Source organism: Melospiza melodia, chromosome 3 (genome assembly GCF_035770615.1).
Source record: "Melospiza melodia melodia isolate bMelMel2 chromosome 3, bMelMel2.pri, whole genome shotgun sequence".
Classification (NCBI taxonomy): domain Eukaryota; kingdom Metazoa; phylum Chordata; class Aves; order Passeriformes; family Passerellidae; genus Melospiza; species Melospiza melodia.
Genome location: NC_086196.1, coordinates 28,681,522 through 28,700,447, shown reverse-complemented (window position 1 = coordinate 28,700,447; position 18,926 = coordinate 28,681,522). Strand labels below are relative to the sequence as shown.

General features: G+C 34.4%; 1 protein-coding gene across 1 annotated transcript in view; it reads left to right on the top strand.

The window, feature by feature from the left end:
• The window catches only part of TRDN (triadin), a 224,527-nt gene that overhangs the window by 195,992 nt on the left and 9,609 nt on the right, over nucleotides 1-18,926 (top strand). Inside the window, exons 38-41 of the mRNA XM_063153340.1 lie at nucleotides 2,625-2,651; nucleotides 3,723-3,758; nucleotides 3,955-3,999; nucleotides 4,910-4,945. Of these exons, the coding sequence (XP_063009410.1) occupies nucleotides 2,625-2,651; nucleotides 3,723-3,758; nucleotides 3,955-3,999; nucleotides 4,910-4,945 (144 nt within the window). The remainder of the gene's footprint in view (nucleotides 1-2,624; nucleotides 2,652-3,722; nucleotides 3,759-3,954; nucleotides 4,000-4,909; nucleotides 4,946-18,926) is intronic.

Genomic DNA, 18,926 nt, shown 5'->3' with positions numbered 1-18,926 from the left:
CTACAATGCTTTTTTATCGAGAGCTGTATTACCCTGGTATATTGTGGATATAAGGAATAGCCAGGATATTTTCCCTTGACCTTTGCAGAAGGATGTCTGTACCACACTCTTGAGCTTATATTCTGCTGCTTGAAATGATTATAAAGGTAAACAGTACCTTTAGAAAACTGGAAAAAAAAAAAAAAAGAAGAAAAAAGAAAAAGGAAAAAAAGCCGAAACAAGCAGACCTATGGTCATTTACAAAAGTAATCCTCTATACATTGCCCCTTTTTGAGCAAACCATCCTTGAATAGATCAAGCTTAAGATTTTAAACACCAGAGCTCTCTATTTCAATTTGATTTTCTCCACTTAAAGGAGAGCACTTAGTTGGATCACTGCCTTCTTTATTTATAGAGGTCTATATAGCTTTGCTTCATGTATTTCTTAGTCAGGTGTGCAGTGTACTTACCATAACATGAATGTAGCTGTCATGTAATTCAGTATGAGCAATAGACACAAAATACCCACTGATTTTGGAGTTCAGGTCCAGTGGAATATAAAATAAATTAATATATTTATCCTGGGCTGAATTCATTCACACATTTAATCTTGTTCAGTCTTATTGGAAAAGCAAATGTGGTTTTAGTTGCTAAAGAAATTGGGTCATTAGGGAATGCAGGTATAAACAGAAAGACAAGGCTGAGTTTGAGAACAACCCAAATTAATCACACAGACAATTTCAGAGTAGGAGCTTGTTGCCATGGTCTAACCTGTAGGCAGGTATACATCACACAGTCACTCACTCAATTTTAAAAGCAATTAGTAAATCATCTTATTTTTCACTCTGTCTGTTTTAGTGTGCAGGAGGGTCTTTGGCAGCCATTGACCATACATCAAACTTGAATGTGTAATGAAAGAGAATTTACTCCCTGCATACTGACTAAAGACTCACAAATTGTGAGACGTTACCTTGAACAGAAAACAAAGCTGGTGGCAGAGCAGCTGCATCTTACACATGCAGGAATGCCAAACTGTAGTTTGCAGTCAAGAGGAACATGTAGGCTGATATTTAAAAAAGACCCTAAGAACTGCCAAATTATATTCCCACTTAGGTTTAAAATGAAAGCTCCATAATAGGAGTAATATGTGTCCCAATGTTCTCAGAGTAAGTCAGAGTTTGTAGATGCATTGAGAATAGGAAATGGCCCTTACATTTCATACAACAGAAGGTCAAACCTACTGCCCTTCAGGTCAACAGTCTTGCTGTACCTGACTGTCCAAGGAAATAAATTAATCCTAAATTAGGGTTCATGCACATAACTGGGCCCATCCAGATTCCTCAGAGAGACACTCCCTCACTTAAGAAGTGAGAACATGAAACCCTTTCCTAGATTCAGTACCTCAGAAAAAAAATCTTAGTTTTTTTCTTCTGAAAATGAAAAACACATATTAATTATTCCATGGGTCATAATGCAGTAATGTGTCATCTTTAGGAAGCTATGAGCAAGATCATAAGCAAAAAGGTAAATATTAAAGGACTTTGGCATGTTAGCATTTAATAGCAGCAAAACTGGCCTTTGTTGAATGCCAGTGGTTCCTAAGCATTGAGCACTGACATTTACAGGTCTCCTTATGGGCCAAGATTTGAGTGAAAGTTTCCTGGGATGCATTAGGGAAAATGATGCTTAATTGCTTAGTCTTCCTGTGGAAAAAGCATTGACTGAAACATTTTCACCTTCGTGTGAGCTCATGTTAATCTGAAGCCAAATCTCAGCAGGAAGAAAGTACAGAGAAAGCTCAGTCAAAGGAATACCCTTAAATGCTTTGTGATCTTATTCATTTTTTGTCCTGGTCTAACTTTTAAGAAAAGAGGCTTTTCTTTTTCTTTCAAATTGTATTCTTACATAAAAGTGGGACTAAAGAAGCAGCTATGGGTAAAAAATTATTGGATTAGAAATGACAATGTAATTAATTTCTTTGATTTAAAATGAGTGATGATGATTTATGCCAGAGAATTTCTATTTCTATTGGATTGACCACTTTTCATCAATTATTTTGGATATTATAATAGCACAGGAATATATGCTTCTCTTGTGCTAGGTGGTGTGGAAAGATTTAGTCAAAATCTCTCAAGAGAGTTTATTTGTAAAAGGCAAGTCAAACTGCTAGTGTGGGAGAAACACTTAGGGGTCAATGTCAGCTATTCAAGGTCAGTGTCAGTCTTTGTATGGGAAGTGTGGATGATAAGAAAAGAGAGGTAACACTTAAGCTGAATACATTTTTTGGAAAATAGCATAGTCAGCTATAACCTTAAAGGCACACTTAAAAATGAGAATGTTTAAATATTAGCTTGCTGGAAAGCTTTGGTTGGCGCAGTGTTTACATTTGCAGGAATTGTATGTTGTATGCTGGATTATTGTACTTCAAAGAGTGAAACTTTTAGCTTTCAGTGTGAAATTCTACATACACAGTCATTGTTAAGGCACATTTGTTTGTAAATTAATACCCTGCAGAAAAGTTGCAGATGAAAGAGATCATCTATTTAAATGGTTGCTTGCCCTGAAAAAACATGGTACTGAAATTCTTGTTCTTTTCCTTCCCTTCCCTGCCTCCTTTCTCTTCATTGCTGGTTATTTTCCTGGAGAGCCAACAGCTGAAATCCCAACATCAGGTAAATATTGCATTTTTCCAGTATGCCTCATGGAAAGAACTAATGAACACACCAGTGTCGATTAATGCACTTTGCTCATCAGCAAGGAGCAGTGACAACGTAAAGCAGCATGGGTGAAGTGACAGCCCTGCAGCTACCATAGGCTCTGCCATAGGCTCTTCTTTCCATCTGATTATGTGATTTTCACTGCTCACCTTCTGCAGCATGTTTTGGTGAGCTACACCCAGGTGGTCCTCACTGAAAGAAAGAGCTGGTGTGAATCAAGTGACACACGTGCCAGAGGACACTGAAGAAAGTGTTATTACAACTGGTTGGATGATGCAAAGTGCAAATGAACCATTTGAAGGCAGACAGCTATTTTTCTGCTGTAGTCAACAGGGAATACTGAAAAGGGCTCAGGTGCCTGAAGTGACATACTTTGCTTAATTTCAATCTGCCTTGATTGGTTGAATGGAGTCACAGACCAAATGCTTTTGCAGCTGGAGTAAAAGGATGCAGAAAAGGAAACAGCACATGCTCAAAGTGAATTTAGACTAGGAAAAACACCCCTCAATAAAATAAATCACAATCTATTGCTGCAAGACTTTTAAATTATCACATTTGGCAGTTATAAAGGTCCATCTAGCTCCATATCTTGGGGATTTTTGTTTATTTATTTCTTTCAGATGTTTGAGATCACTCTGGGAAAAAGAGTAAGAAGCAAGCAATAGGCAGAGTCCTTCCCTAGTGTATTTTGGCAACAAACAAATAGGTAAATCTGGCAGTAGTTAGGGAATTGCAGAATTCAATTGCTAAAGTCCTTATCAGAATTTTCTAAACTACTCTGCAACCAGCAATATTCAAACAATTTCTAACCACTCTACACAAAGCCCTGAACTGCTAGTGCCACTAAGAGTAGCAGACACTGTTGCAATATTACAGACACTGTAAACATGCCATGAGACACATTTACCACAGTAATTCTTCCGGGGAAATTACCAGTGAGACAATCTTTGCACAATGTACTTACTGTAAAAGCCCTGTATTTCTGATGCCTGTCACTTAATGTTATTTCTTTTCAAATCTTTCTAGCCACAAAAAAACCAAAGACAATTAAGGAAAAAGAAGGTAGGAATTTATTCTGTGTGTTCGTATATAGATTGAAGATCACATTAAAAATAGTATGAGATTGCAAATTTGCATGTTTGAGGCAACCCCTAAAATATCTGGGTTAATTCTCAAAGAATTTTACTTGAAAACTCTAGGTAAAATCTATTCAACAGTCAGTTTACCAAACTTTAACTGTTCTACTTTTTCTTTGTAGAAAAAACAACTACGAAGAAACAGCTGAAAGATGAAAAACCTAAAGGTAATAAAGGGATGAAAATCTCTGCAAACAGCAATAAAAATGCAAACATTCAGGTTTGGGGGATTTTATGGGATTAGAAAGAGGATCTTTTTTAGTCTTTCTACATACATACAAGTGAACCAAACTGATGAAATTGTACACAAATCCCCAGTAATTGAATGTCTGGTGCCTCCTTTGCGTATGAATATCGAGGATTACATCAGCGCATCCAGTGTGGCGGCAGCGGTGCCCTGCCCGTGACCTCCCTGGCCGGCACAGCAGGGACCTGTGCAGCCCCCAGCACTCAGCCCAGGATCAGCAGGGCCCCCCAGTCTGTCCTGTGCTCCCTGATCAGGGACTGCACAGTGCATCTGCAGAGCTTGTCTGGTGCCTTAGGTCACCATCCATTCCATAAAATAGTTCCAGTGATGCACAATAGACCGACTTCATGACCCATATTCTGGCTAACCTCTTGGTCACAGCACTGCCTTGATTGTTTCCTCACAGTAATATGCAGATAGAGAAATGCTTCCTGTTATACCTCTGAACATAATTAATAACAATCCATGACAGTATCTTATTGGATAAGTGATTGAAGGCATAAATATCCTTTCTACATTGTGCAATGACTTGCACATAAAATTTGCACGTTTAAATCTCAGACCTTAAAGGATAGCAATAGCACTGGTGCCAGTTCACTAAACTACTATCTAGGAGCAGTTTGCTTATATGGTTATACTGGACAGAAAATGTATCTGTTTAAATTATTTACTAGGAGAGTCAGGATTTAAAAAAATCTGGTTTATAGAAATTCTTATCTGAGAGATGATTCCAAGAAACAAACATATTTCTTATTGAAATTTATTTCAGTATTTTCACTCGAAACTGTAGATTAATTTATTATCTATGTTTTTTTAATGTGCCCCACCAGTAAAAGAAGATCCACGACATCAAAACCTGACATCAGGTACATGATTTTTTCTTTGTTGTAAAGGATTCAGGAAAGTGTTGGTTTGTTGTTTGGTTTTGTTTGGTTGGTTTTGGGTAAATTTTTTTTTTTTAAGTGAGATCATGCAATATTTTCATATTTCTAATTCAAGTCTATGGAGCAAGATGTGAGACAAGCCAGGCAAATCAGGCAAATCAAATCCATAAATCTTGTTCCTGTGAAGAATGAATTGCTGAAATGGTATTGCTTTACCACCTTTCTAAATTTTTAAACATATATTCATCTGATTACCTTATAAAACAACAGGTCTGTAATTAATATGGCAGTGCAGTGTTAAAAATTAATATTTTCTCCTCACAGAAAATCTTTTCTGTAACAAAGTCACACAGGGAGAAACATGTTCAATTTTTTTCTCCCACATTAATAAATATTGTCTCCCATCACATTCTACCCCCACTCCACTCCAGCAAAAACGGTGAATAAAGATCAGCATGTCAGGAGAAAATCTCCCTCCATTGTGTAATCATGTTTTTACTAGTTTACCACAAAAGGAAATATATATTCCAGATTCTTGACTAGTATAAATTAAATTAATAGCTGTGACTTCAGTGGAACTGCATTAATTCATGACAGACAGGGATCAAAGTCTTTAATCTCACCTGACATCTAACTGGTTTACACAGAAAATATGGGCTACATATGAATATGGTTCCTCTTAATGCAACTTTGTAGTCTTAACCTGCTGAGGAAAGTATTTCACTTCTAATTATCTAGATTATTTTGTTGTTTATGCTTTTTTGACTTCTTTACTGTAAGTAGAATGATTTAGAGTCCTACAATCATGATATAAAATGTGTAACATATGTGCAGTTATATGTATATATTTATTTAGAAATATCTATTTATTCATATGTAGAAAGTTTAAATCATAGAAAAATAAAAAAGATACCTAAGTATAAAACAAGTGCAGAGCAATCTGTTTTCAAGAAAGAGAGAATACAAATTACATGCTAAATAAAACTTGGATTGGTTACCATGTGTATTATACAAAAATATTTGCACACATGGCTCACTTTGTTTTATAAGGGCAACTGCATCTACAAAAAAGAACAGCTTCACTTTTTTTTCATCCTATTTTCTTTAATCAGAAACACAGAGATATGGAGTCCATAGATACAGATATAAACTAAATAAGATTTGGATATAGACATAGATAAGATAGAGACATAGATAAGATATACACTTTTATTCCTCTTGATTATTATGTTATCAACTGACAGATACAGAAGGTAGAATCCATGTTGTCAAAAGTTTATTGCTATTTACAATAACACCGAATATTTTATAGATCAGGAAATGTTAATCATAATATATAACCACTACATCAAACCAAAGACTTTGCCAGGAGAGAAAAGAATTCTCTTATGCATCAAAATCTCAAATTTAGTGTAAAACAAAAATTTACTACAAATTTTCTCTCACTGGACTTTCTCTTGCCCATCACCCTCCTACAAAGTTTCCATCATTCAAAAACTGTGTTTCTGTGACTTTCATCTACATTACTTATGATGATTGTTTAATTCAGTTGTATGTTATCACTGGGAAATTTTTCTCAGCTGGATGTTTCTCAGATCATGAGCAGCTCTGAAAAATCAGTTCTTCATAACTGGCTTTGCAAACAGAACTTACTATGTAAGTGTTCTTAAAATTTTAATTTTCCGCCAAAAAGAATACTTAGTTTTCTGACCATGGATAAAAGGTTTCCAGAAGAACATCAAAGTTACTCTTTTGGATGTTGGTTTTAGGTATTTGCTCAAATTGAGAATTTAAAAGTTTAGACCAAGTCCTAGGTCATGTATACTTGAATTGGAACTTGATGACTTTCACCTGTTCTGTTTGCAGATTAAGACAGTGCTTTTTCCCCAGTTCACTGAATACTAATTTTATTTTTCTGATAAATGAAAGTAGAAAAGGATTTACATATTCTGAGTTAATCTAAAACTTTAAATAGTAAATCTTCAGTCAGCCTTCAAAAGCTGAAGAGATTCCCATGTTCTTAGATTTTGATCAGAACTCTTCAACCTTTCCCTGATATTAAAAAGCAATCAGATAAAGATTAAGCAATTTTAAAAGCTGTATATAGGTGCAATTTTAGAATGGACCACATTTGAACAGAATTTTAAGCACTACTGTACCTGTCATAAATAATGGTGCAATGTGCAGTAGACACTAAATTTCACTCTCCTGTAGATCTGCAAGCAATTAATTAGAATGCTTTCCCCTTCTTTTTCCTCCCCTAAATGTCATAGTGGACACCTGTACTGAGGCTGAAATTTACCAACAGCAAAAAAAAAGACAATTCTTGGAACTTCATTTTTATTTCTATCTTATTACAAATGTATTTGAAAGCACACACAAGCAAGTTTTTTGACTCTTGGAATGAAATTTAAGGAGAGTAAAAATTCAGCTCTAGTGAGGATTATCTACCATAATCTTTATATGAACAGCTGTACACTTCTACATGTTGAATTTTTTTTCAAGGCTAACATCAGAGAAAGAAAATCTAAATAGATCAAAAGTTCATTAAATTTATCCTAATTACCTTCCAACTGCACTCTTGAATGAAAACTGTGGAACTAATGTATATTGCATTTATAATACAGTAAGTTGAAGGGGTTGACGTTTTTACTGCCCACAGATGTGCAAATGTGGCAGAAATAAAGAGAGGCTGTGTTGCAAGAGCATGAAAAGTGAGAATTCATTAAACTGATACTATTCCCACATGTTTGGTTTGGTTTTTTATTTTAATTAGAGTAGAGTGTGGATTACTCTCAAGGTCAAGTGAAACCAAACCAGTCATGATAACTTCCTTGTAGATGTGTCATAAATAGACTTACATAATTTGTGCTTCTACCCTCATACATTGTTAGAGGTTTGAAACTTAATGTGGGAACTGTTATACTTACTGTTTAGTTAAAGAACTTGTACTTCTGTGAAAACTGAAATCAACATTAAGCAGAGTTGGAACACTGTTTATATGAACATACTATGCAAGAAGGAAAGATGGAAGGAAAAGAACCTCACCTAGATTTTTCATGTACTTCTGCAATGATAGAAATTCTTAAATACAATACCTATTCTCAAATATTTTCTAGAATAAAGAGCAATCATTTCATCATACTATCAATATATATTCAATGCTACATATTAATCACCACATGAAAACCTCAGCAACTGCAGGGGGTGAATTCATTATATGTCTTAAAACCATGTGGGAATTGGTTTATTACTGAGGTTGTTTCAGTCCTTTGCACTTTCTGTGCAGTAATATATTTTCCAAAGTTAAGATGACTTCCAAGTCTGCAAAAGCAGAAAGTTTTATTTGGTATGAGGTTTGATATGACAGCCATTTGGGAGACGATGAAGGAGGTTTCCTCAGTGCAGAGAGAATGTAAACTTGTCAGCAGTGCAATGCGTGAGATTTTTCCCATATATAATTATTTTGAAAGAGAGTAAGATGGCTTCATTTTTTTCCTTTGTTCTGGAGCATTTGAAGACCTTGGAGTAAAACATGATCTTTTTCATCATTCTGAAGTAGCAAGTTTTGTCAAATTCATTAGGCACAAACATTGGTAATATTCTATAATACAGAAGCATTGAACGACTTTAAAAAACAATGTGCAGTGGTCAAAAGAGAAGGCAAGAACTTTGCAGTGCAGGTAGCTCTCACCTATAGACAGGTGGGGAGCTGCAGATAATATATTCTCTGCTCTCTTTGCCACCCAGTCTCTGTGTCTCAGATGTATGATGGTTCTGATATACTCTCAGGAGTTTCTTCCAAAAATTCAGCAGCATGAACTTGTACTCTACTGACTAGAATTTAATCACCAGAATTCAGCAATAAATCACTAATATTTATGATGTTGTTTTCTGGACATAAGAAAGTCTGCTGTTTGCTAGAATATCCTTAGAAGGAACTGACACTCTGAGAAGTTTCAGAATTTCTTGTAAAAACTCTGTTCTCATTTATTTACAAGACCTGTATTTCTGTAGATTATTCTTATTAAGATTTTCATCACACTCCAGTACAAGAATTCAGCAATAGAGCAGGATGAATTGTGCACCAGGCCTGCTTGCAGGAGAGTCCATGTAGAACATCCTCCATTCTGTGGATGTACACGAATGTCCCAACATTTCACGTTGGTCAGAATTGTGAGGACCAGGCCTGTATATGTAGGCCTTCCAGCAACTTGCTCTTAGTCATTCCATTATCCTGAAGCTGGCTTTTAAGCAAATACTTGGAGACTAAATCTTATCAGACTTGTCTAAATGAAGACATGGAGGAATACTGCCCATTTAGAAGATGCATATGTTTAGAGAGCACAGTTAAACAGTGCTAAATGCTGGAGTGGTCATTTATTAAGAACTAAGTGGTCATCTATTAAGAACTGACCCTGATTTAATTTTGTTTAACCTACTGTGGAATTTTCACTGAGGCTGCTTTAATTTTGAATGAGCATCTGCACAACATTATATATGGACTAATTAATCTCTTTTTAATTTACCTTGAAATAATCTTGCTTATTTTTTCTATCCAGAAAAGACATCAAAGGGGGAAATTTCAGCCATATTTTGGTAACTAGCTAAAATAAAAACTTTAGGATCTGTCCTGAAACTAAATGTCACTGGAAAATTTCTAATAGATTGCAATAAGTTTTGAAACTCAAAATCTATAAAGACGCGCCAAAAGGAGAACTAAATATTGGGTTTTATGTTAACAATGAATTTATAAACAGCCTCTCAGCATAGTGAGATTATAAATTAAATTATGAATTCCAGAAATTCTATTTAAATGTCCAAAGGTTTAAGTTTTAGCTTTCAAAACAAAACAATTTCACACTGAGAATCTGCAAGCACTTTGGGTTCATGTTATTTTTCCCACAGGAGCTTCTTCAACATCCATCCCTTGCTCTGAATTAATCTTTTTTACTTTTGGCTATATTTTGTAATTTAATTACCTTATCTAGAATTTATTTATTGTCTAGATTTGTAGAATTGGGAATTACTGAGATTGAATCTCAATTCCTATCTGCCAGACATGTTTTGAGTACGACCAAGTCCCTTCATCAGACCCTTGACAAAATGCAGCTGTAGGTACTTTGCTTTTAAAATGATAGAGACAATGATAGTTTCTTTATACCTTTGTAGTCATTGTGCAGCCTTTAAGGGGTTAAGATGATACTCTTTCACAGCCCTCTTCAACTGGAAAGCCTCAGTTTTACAGCTTCTATTTTCCAGGAGGGCACTAGGGCTTCTGAGTCACAAAATAATGTAGGTGGAGTGCAAGCTGCTCGTTCCTCTTGATTTTGCACAATTTCAGATCCATAAATACAAAAGTCATTGGTACCTGAGGTTAATAGAAAAGACATCTATTTGATAGGTCTGTTTCTGTTTCAGAAACCTCTTTATGTAAAATACTTCGGAATAATTACCAGGTGAAATAATTTCCAGATTAATTTTTGTACTCTCAGGCACACCCAGTAGTGTATGGAGATGGCTCATGTGGCTCATGCATATGCACAGCACTAAGTTTAATATTTGGAGAGCTCTGCAGTGTACAATGGAGAGATTTTTCCTGGTGTCTTTGAGGATCTGCTTAGTGAACATGACTTCAAATGTGGGAACTGGTACTCAACCTAAATCTTGATCAAAGTGGCTGAAGTCCACCCTAAGTCTTGGTGCACAAACAGTATTAGACCTCTCCCATTACGCTTGATAATGTGCCCCATGAGCTAGGAGTGCTTTTCCATATTAAAATATTATGAAAAAAAGTTCTACCAGAGAATACACCAAGGGAAAACTCACAGAGAGCAACCCCGTAAATAAGGGACATCTGGAAAAAAAGTTAATTGTAGGATAAGCATAATTTTAAAATGCACAAAGTAATCAAAAGCTGTGTTTTATTACAATTAACTCATTAATTGATTCCTTCTTATGTCAATCCCAAAATTTATTTGTCTAGCAAATTATTAAAGAAATACCTGTGTTTTCTATAAATGCGGGGCAGACTGGTGAAACTAAACATACAAGCCTATGGGAAAAGAAGAACGACTATGACAAAAATTATTATTTAGCACACTGGTTTAGGTCCAGTAGAGAGAAGCTGTTTTACTTAGATTTGAAAAATGAACCCAATTAGTAATGTTATTTATGCCTGTTTAACAATGAGTTCATTCTTTTCCCTTTAACTGGGTCAAAACATTTTTTTAAAACTAAGCTAAAAGGCTCCAAACACTTCTAAATATACATAAAATTTATTTCAAGACAAATGAAGCAAAAATATATCCATATAAGTCTCTGAACAATTTTGCCACAAACAAAATATAAATGTTTAGTATCTTAGTGAACATTGTTATGTTCATTTTGCCCTTTAGTTTGACTGGCATATCTTCTTAAATCACATTGCAAGAGAAGTGAAAAAATTACATATTATGTATTCCCATGACATACTTTGTGGAAGTAAAGTTATATACAAAATGTAATTCTTCAGCAGTTTTCCAAGTCAGAGATTATTTATCTTTGTTTCAGATAAATGGCCATTTCTTCAAATCCCTCTTCAGCTTTAGGAAAGTAATTGCTGTCATATTTTTTCATCAGCATAGGTTTTGTTTTTAAAAAAATTATCAGCTGAAACCAGGCTTCCTGATATTGGAGTGAGTTCATGTTTCCAGACTATCATCAGTATAGTGAAATCCAGTGGAAAAATCCCAATTATGTGATACAATTTTTAAATCAGTGGCAGCAGATGTTTTGAAATATTTTAAGAAGACAGCCTATTGAGTTCCTACAGTTTCTTCCTGTCTTTCCTTATTCCCAGAACTGTGCAAATTCAGGATGAAGATATTCTAATTTAGCTCCATTTTTCATTGTGAGTAGCACACAGGCACAGATCTGATCTTTTCTAATCCTAAGCACTTAGAAAAGAGCATATTTTCTCCATGGTAAATCAGAGAGGAACTTCTTGTCTGAAGGGTTACTCATCCCTTCAGAATCTGAATTGCATCCCAGCTTTATGTCACATGGCTAGAGCTAAATCCAGAAGGTAACGCCTCCAGTGCCTGTTGTTAAGCACAGTGAATTTGGTTCTACCAGGGTTTGCCAGCAGTTCAAGTTTATCAGATAGTTCAACACTGTCTCTTTACTGAGTTTTAATTGTCATAAAAGAAGTCCTGCTATTCCCAGCCGAGGAATTGTTATTGAGGAGGACAAGTGTGGAAACATAATGCTACACAAAATCCAAAAATCCCCCAAACCTTTATTTAATAAAGATTTCAGTTAGAATGATAACTGAAATGAAAACACTTGCATCATTCAAACACCAACTTCCCTTTCATTAGCTGCTTAACTGCCTTATCATACACTGTTTCCCTCCCCTCCCCTCCTTTCTCTTCTCCTCTCCTTCCCTCCTTTCTCTATCCCATGCCTTTACAGTGAAATAAATATATGGTATTAACATCCAGTTACTTGGTATACATTCTTATTAACATAAAAAGATCCCTGACTGTTTATTCCTTCTTCTTTGGTTTTATCCTTTTTTGTGCACATAAATCTGTTTGTATATAAAATTTAAACCAATCTTTAAATGTGAATTACAGTTATTTAAAAACAATTATTTTCTTGTGATATGTTGAAATTACATTAGTTGAATGTACTGGACATAGGAATAAGTTGACAGAGACAATGCCATGTCAACATGCCTAAATTTCCTGTCCAGTACACAATGTCCTACCATGACACTGTCAGTGTTTTTTGAGCAATAGCAAGAGAATCCAATCCGATTTTGCTGCCCACCAAAACCACTGTACTATTATTGTTATTGTTGCGCTGTGAAAGTTCAATAACTTCTGGTCCTTCTTATATATAATTTTTTTAATGATTCATCCATTTGCTCCTATGTTTTCAGTAATAAAACAAATCATGCCAGTACTGGACTCCTTTGAAAACTCAATGCTAGCAAAATTGTCAAGCCTGTGTGCTCTGATTATTGCTATGCTTTGTTGGAAATGTCTGCATTGTCACATACGTGTTGCACTGTTACATCTTGCATGGTTTTACTGTCTAACAAAAAGAATTTTTTTAATGACTCTTGGGGGAATGTCACTTTGGGGATGTTCACACATTTATGGGAGAATTACGTGGTTTGCGTGCAGTGACCGTAACATGGAATGTAACAATATTCCATAAATATACAGCTTATTTATCCATTTAGCCTTCTTACTAGACAAGGCAAAAGCCAGTTAACAAAATACAATTTTTTTTTCCTTAAATGGTTGTTAGATGTAATCTATCACACTCAAGTAAAAGACAGAAATAATAAAGTTCACCTCCTATTGCAAAATCAGTTTTCTTAGAATAAAGATCACATTCATTGAGCTTTGTTGTTATGTTTCAAAAAGAGCGCTGACTTTGACAAGTGACAAATCATAACTGTTCTTAACCATTTCTGTTCCTTTAATCTTATATATATCTTTATATATGGCGATATTTTCCCCTCTAATTCCCCTCTAATAAACTATAATGAGAGTGCCCTTCTAGTGCAATTGATTAGATACATTTTCATGATATTTTATACTAAGATAGTGTTATTAGAGACATGTACTACTGACTTTGTACTTATACTATTTTTTTTCCACATTGAAGCACTGATAAAGGCAGATTTCTTTTGTGTATTCAGCAAAATTTGGGGACAATCTGGGACCACAGACACTCCACATTATGGAGCAATCTTCTGGGTGGTTTTTTTCTCACTTTTGAGCATTTTTTGTGAGAAAAGGTATATTAACTCCTATAGAATAAATCTATTTTACCTTCTCCAGACCTTTCTGCAGAAGTCCCCTAATATGAATTCTCATGGCTATAATAACAATGTTATTGCTAGTATTTAATTCTGCTCCTCAAACATTTTTAACCCTTTTTCATTAAATAACTTATTATCTGACAAACCCCTTGATAAAACAGATATGAAAACTTGGACAGTCTCTGCAAAGATATGCAATTAATTGCATTGCATCACAGACACTTTGAAAGGAGCTTTGGGAGCTACTTTCCAAATGTTCTTCATTTTCTTTTGTTATTCAAGACACAAAATTAGATGCAATTTAAGTATCCTCATGGTATAATTGCTTTTTGTTTCCTGTCTATATATTTTCTATACAATGCTAGAAAAATGTCATTTGAAGAGGATGTTTTTAGATATATAGAATTGACTTAAAGTGGTAGTCATATTTCTTGTTTATTTGTAATGGACATATAAATGTTTTCTCCTCTTCTTTTTCCCATCCTTCTTCCCATTAAGCATTGTAATTTCTGAGAATGACAGTAGTATGACTGTATAGCATGATCAATAAGGAAGGAGTGGAAAAAAATTTATTGAAAAATAAATAATATTATTTTTGACCCAAATATGTTGAATAGCAGGTATCTATGGGCCATGTTTGTTGTGAACCTAAGAAAACAGTATTTAGTCCCCTGCAGAGGCCCTCAGCATTCAGCTTTTCTATTGAAGAAATAAAATGCAATTAAATGTGATTAAACTAAGATGTAATTAAAAGTTGCACAGGCCCACTAAGCAAAGAGACTTACATTCTTCTTTTTAACAAGTGTGAAGGCAAAAATTTGTGGTATTTTAAAAGATTCCATATGATTTTCCTTTCCTATCTGTCCTGTGCTTTGTCTGGTCACTTTGTCATACTGTAATGTTACCGAAATATGACATAACAGGGCTGAAATAGACAGGAAAAGAAGGGGAGAAAGGGGGAACTCCTTGCTTCTATTCCTGACCCTTTAGTAAGTAAAAAACATATTTGGTTACCAAGTCATTGCAACAAAATTTTTTGCTTCTGTGTGGTTCAGTTTTGATTGCTGAAATTTGTTTGCACTTCAAGTGCATTCCTGAGAAGAACTCACAAGTAAATGAATGTAGCTGTTAAAATTTTTCTTTTATTTGCAATTACTTACCAAATAGTAGTTTCTAATACTATGATTGCCTGAATTTTTGTGTTTTTTGAATTGTTTATTTCTATTAGGACAGCCTCTGAGTGAAGAAATTGGATTCAAACTAGAAAATAATTGTCACACATTCTCTGTAATTTTCCCTTAATAACCAAACTGCTATTGCCTAAGAGAGTTTTCTTTTTAATGAATATTTAATTGGTGACTTGCATTAAAAACAGCTATCGCCTTATAGAAAGGAGAATTTAATCACTGTAATACATAAACAGAAACACCTTTATACTCTTTAGGATTATTAAATTTTATTATAGGATGCTTTCCTCCTTTCTGCTAAAGAATTGAAAACACCAGGACAGTGCGCTTGCAATATTTCTTGAACTCAGCCCTCACATCTCTTGAACCCAGCCCTCTATGTGACATGCATATCATTTAGAGATCGAGCAGAAATAAGCTCCATTTGTATACTTCATTGGGTAACTGTGGAAGGTACTTAGTAATTCCACTATACAAACCCTAAACAACTTCACATACTATTTGAATCCAGGGGGTTCTGTTTGTTTCTTTTTTTTCTAGAACTCATTGTGACTGTTCTCTCTCTGACTGATTTCCGTCCTGGCAAAAATTACTTAAAGGAATGCTTCTTTTTTCTTTTTTCTTTTTTCTTTTTTCTTTTTTCTTTTTTCTTTTTTCTTTTTTCTTTTTTCTTTTTTCTTTTTTCTTTTTTCTTTTTTCTTTTTTCTTTTTTCTTTTTTCTTTTCTCTTTTTTCTTTTCTCTTTTTTATTTTTTCTTTTGAGAAAGTTCCTGAATATCCCTTCCTCCAGCCTTTTAGAAATTAATTCATCTTAGGTACCAGATGTCCTCATATAAGAGCACCAGTTCTAATGTCTTAAAAAAGCATTATGACACTTTTCCAGTATTGACATTTTTGTTTCCTCAGTAGCACTCACAAGGGGAATTTAAGTAATTATATTAATTCTCATAAACTACATCCTAAACTATAGTCCGCATATAAGGCTTTTTTATTTTTCTTCCTGCTTAAGCTGATAACAATATCTCTTTAATATGTCTACTGTTAAACCACATTTTTCTCCTACTGTTATTCCTTTTTTCTTTTTGGTAACATTTGCTCTGAAGAAATGAGACAATACATTCAAAGTGAGAACCCTCTGCAGTTTAAAAGGCACATTCTGCATTCATATTGAATGTGGGAATTGCAAAAGCAGTGTGGGATGTATTTGTATTCTTATTTGCATGCCAAAATTCAAATACCTCTCTTGACTATGGTTTGTATCATAGCACTGTTGCCAACACAGTAGCCAAGATGTCATTATTTTCTGAATGAATTTCTTATCTGCATGTTTTGTAGCTGAGGTTTGCTAGATAAAGCAGCCTAAGAAGGGTAACATGAAACAGAAATTGCAAAGAAGCCATAATAAAAAGTGTAATACTGAAACTGTTTCATGCTGTATAGATTTACTATATGGACAGCTGATTTTGTTTTACCTAAAAGTTTGAATATGATAGAGAAAACAGTTCAATTTTTAAAATGTATAGAATTCATTGGCCATGAATAAAAGAAACATGAGATACTCGCCACAAAATATGGAAACTTGCAGTACGTCTATTTCTAAGCTCTGATTGTTTAATTAGCTAAAATAGAAAAGATCCATTACATCATGGAATGATGATGAAATTTGCTTTTATAAGTGAGTAGTTTTGCACTGGGAGAATTAATAGGACACAATCTACAAAGACAGTATGGGAAAAAGACTTTTTTAATAGTTTGACTATTTCCAAAACCTGAAAATTACATCTTTCTCTACCTACATTTGGAAGCATAACACCTTGCTTATCAAACCTTATACTCTTATAAGTGTAGCCACTAGATCCACATACTCTACAACATATCAAAATAGTTCAATCTTTTACCAAGTGAATCTGTTTAAGTTTTAAAACACGTGTAAACATTGCCTTAGTATGAGGATAAACTCCTTAAACATTGTGCCTTTAGTTTGTCTAACTTTCACAAGAATATTTGAAGAAAATGGGGACTTTTCAGAATGAAATATTTTGGATTAATTCCAAGGAAATCCAATTAAAAATTATTAATACAAACTTTTTTTATATTTGTAGATTGCTGAAAAAAAACACAAAAGTTTTTTCCAAAGCTCTTGGGTTGAGATGAAGATAGTTTAATAGAAGCCACATGCTCAAGCAAAGAAAAGCAAAGCAAGGAACTCATTCACTCCTTTCCATAGACAAGCTCCTTTCCATTCAACCATCTGAAGGAAAATAGAGCTCCATCATGCATGATTATTGCTTGGTAAAACAAATACCATCACTCCAAATGCCCTCCCCTTCTTTCCTCCCCCAGCTGTTTCTGCTGAGCAGGATGCCATATGATCTGGAATTTCCCTGTGGAATTATGCCTCTGGAATTATCCCTGCACTGTTGGGGTGGGGTGAAAGGCAGGAAGGCCTCGACTGAGTTAATCCTGCTCAGCAGGAACTAAACCATTCCTGAATTATCAGCACTTTTTCCAGAAGGAATCCAAAACATTGTCCTATACTACCTACTACAGAGGAAACAAAACCTACCCCAGCCAAAACCAGCACATCCTGGAAGAAGCATGACTGTTTTTTCCTCCTTACCTTAAAACCTGTTTTACATATCCTGCCTTTTCTAGTTCTTGTTCCTGTCCCATTTGCACTCTTTATCCTATCTTGGTTTTACTCTTCAGGCAGAGAAATAAACAAAACACCCTGTTGTTTGGTGAGGGTTTTGGGGAGTTTTGGTTTTATTTATATATACCTTTTGAGGGTATTTGGTGATCTATGCAGAAAAAAAAATAATATATATATATGTATAGCCTGCAGCCAAATTCAACATTGAAAGTTTCACAAACTGGAAACTAATTATGTTAGTCTTATGAAAATAACGGGAAAATTTAACAAAATTCATTACTACTATCCTTATTTCTCCTGAGGTTCCTCTTTATGCAACATTTTTCTGATGTTTTCTAAAGATAGATGGTAAGTAATAGGCTATATAAACATTTGAATATCACTTCACCATTTTGAAATCAACATGAGTACATACCAGCCAAAAAACTCTGGTATCACTTCACAACCATTGCAGATAGAAATAACTCAACAAAGCATTAACATTCCAAATAAAAAAATATACAGTGATATTTGCATTACACATTCCAAGTAAACATGATTCCTAGACAATATTTTTCAAATTAATTCATTTCCATCTCTTTTTTTTTTTTTTCCAATTTAGAATTATGGGCCACATAATTATTTTGTAGCTGCTGGCTGAGTTGCAAAAATCCTTAAGTTTGCCCTTTCCCTTCGTCTTCACGAATGTAGTGGCAAGAGATTGCACATGAGGTTTTCAAATGAAAGATTGCAGCAGTTATTTCTACTAGTGGTTTTAGAATAATTATCAAGTAACACTTCTGGAAAACACTGTGGTGTCAGGCATGCTATAATTGCAATACATAAATAACCTAACCATGTTAAAAATGCTTGCAAGTATATAGCTGTGTATGTTACTCTTTTACAGAACTTTGCAAATACAGGTGAAGAAAAAAGAGGTGCATTTTTGCATTCTGATAGCATGTAAAACACAGGGGGTAATAACTTTTTTACCCACAAAATATTTATTTGTATTTATTTGGGCTAGAAAGTGCATGGCGCCCTACTTACCTTCTTCATGAAGAAGATTGTAATTGACTTTTCTTATTTTCATTTTTGTATCCATAAAAGAAATCCACAGAAATAGTTTCCTTTTAACAGTAAAAGGTGAATTTTTAATTGGCATTTTTCTTCCTTTAAGGAATTTCTCTTTGTCAATCTTGCATCCATTGTGATTAAATTTTAGGGGATTTTGTGTTTGTGGGATTTTTTTAAAAGATCTGCTTGGAAAATCTCTGACTAAGTATTTTGGTAGGACAATATCAATATTAATCATAGTGGGTTT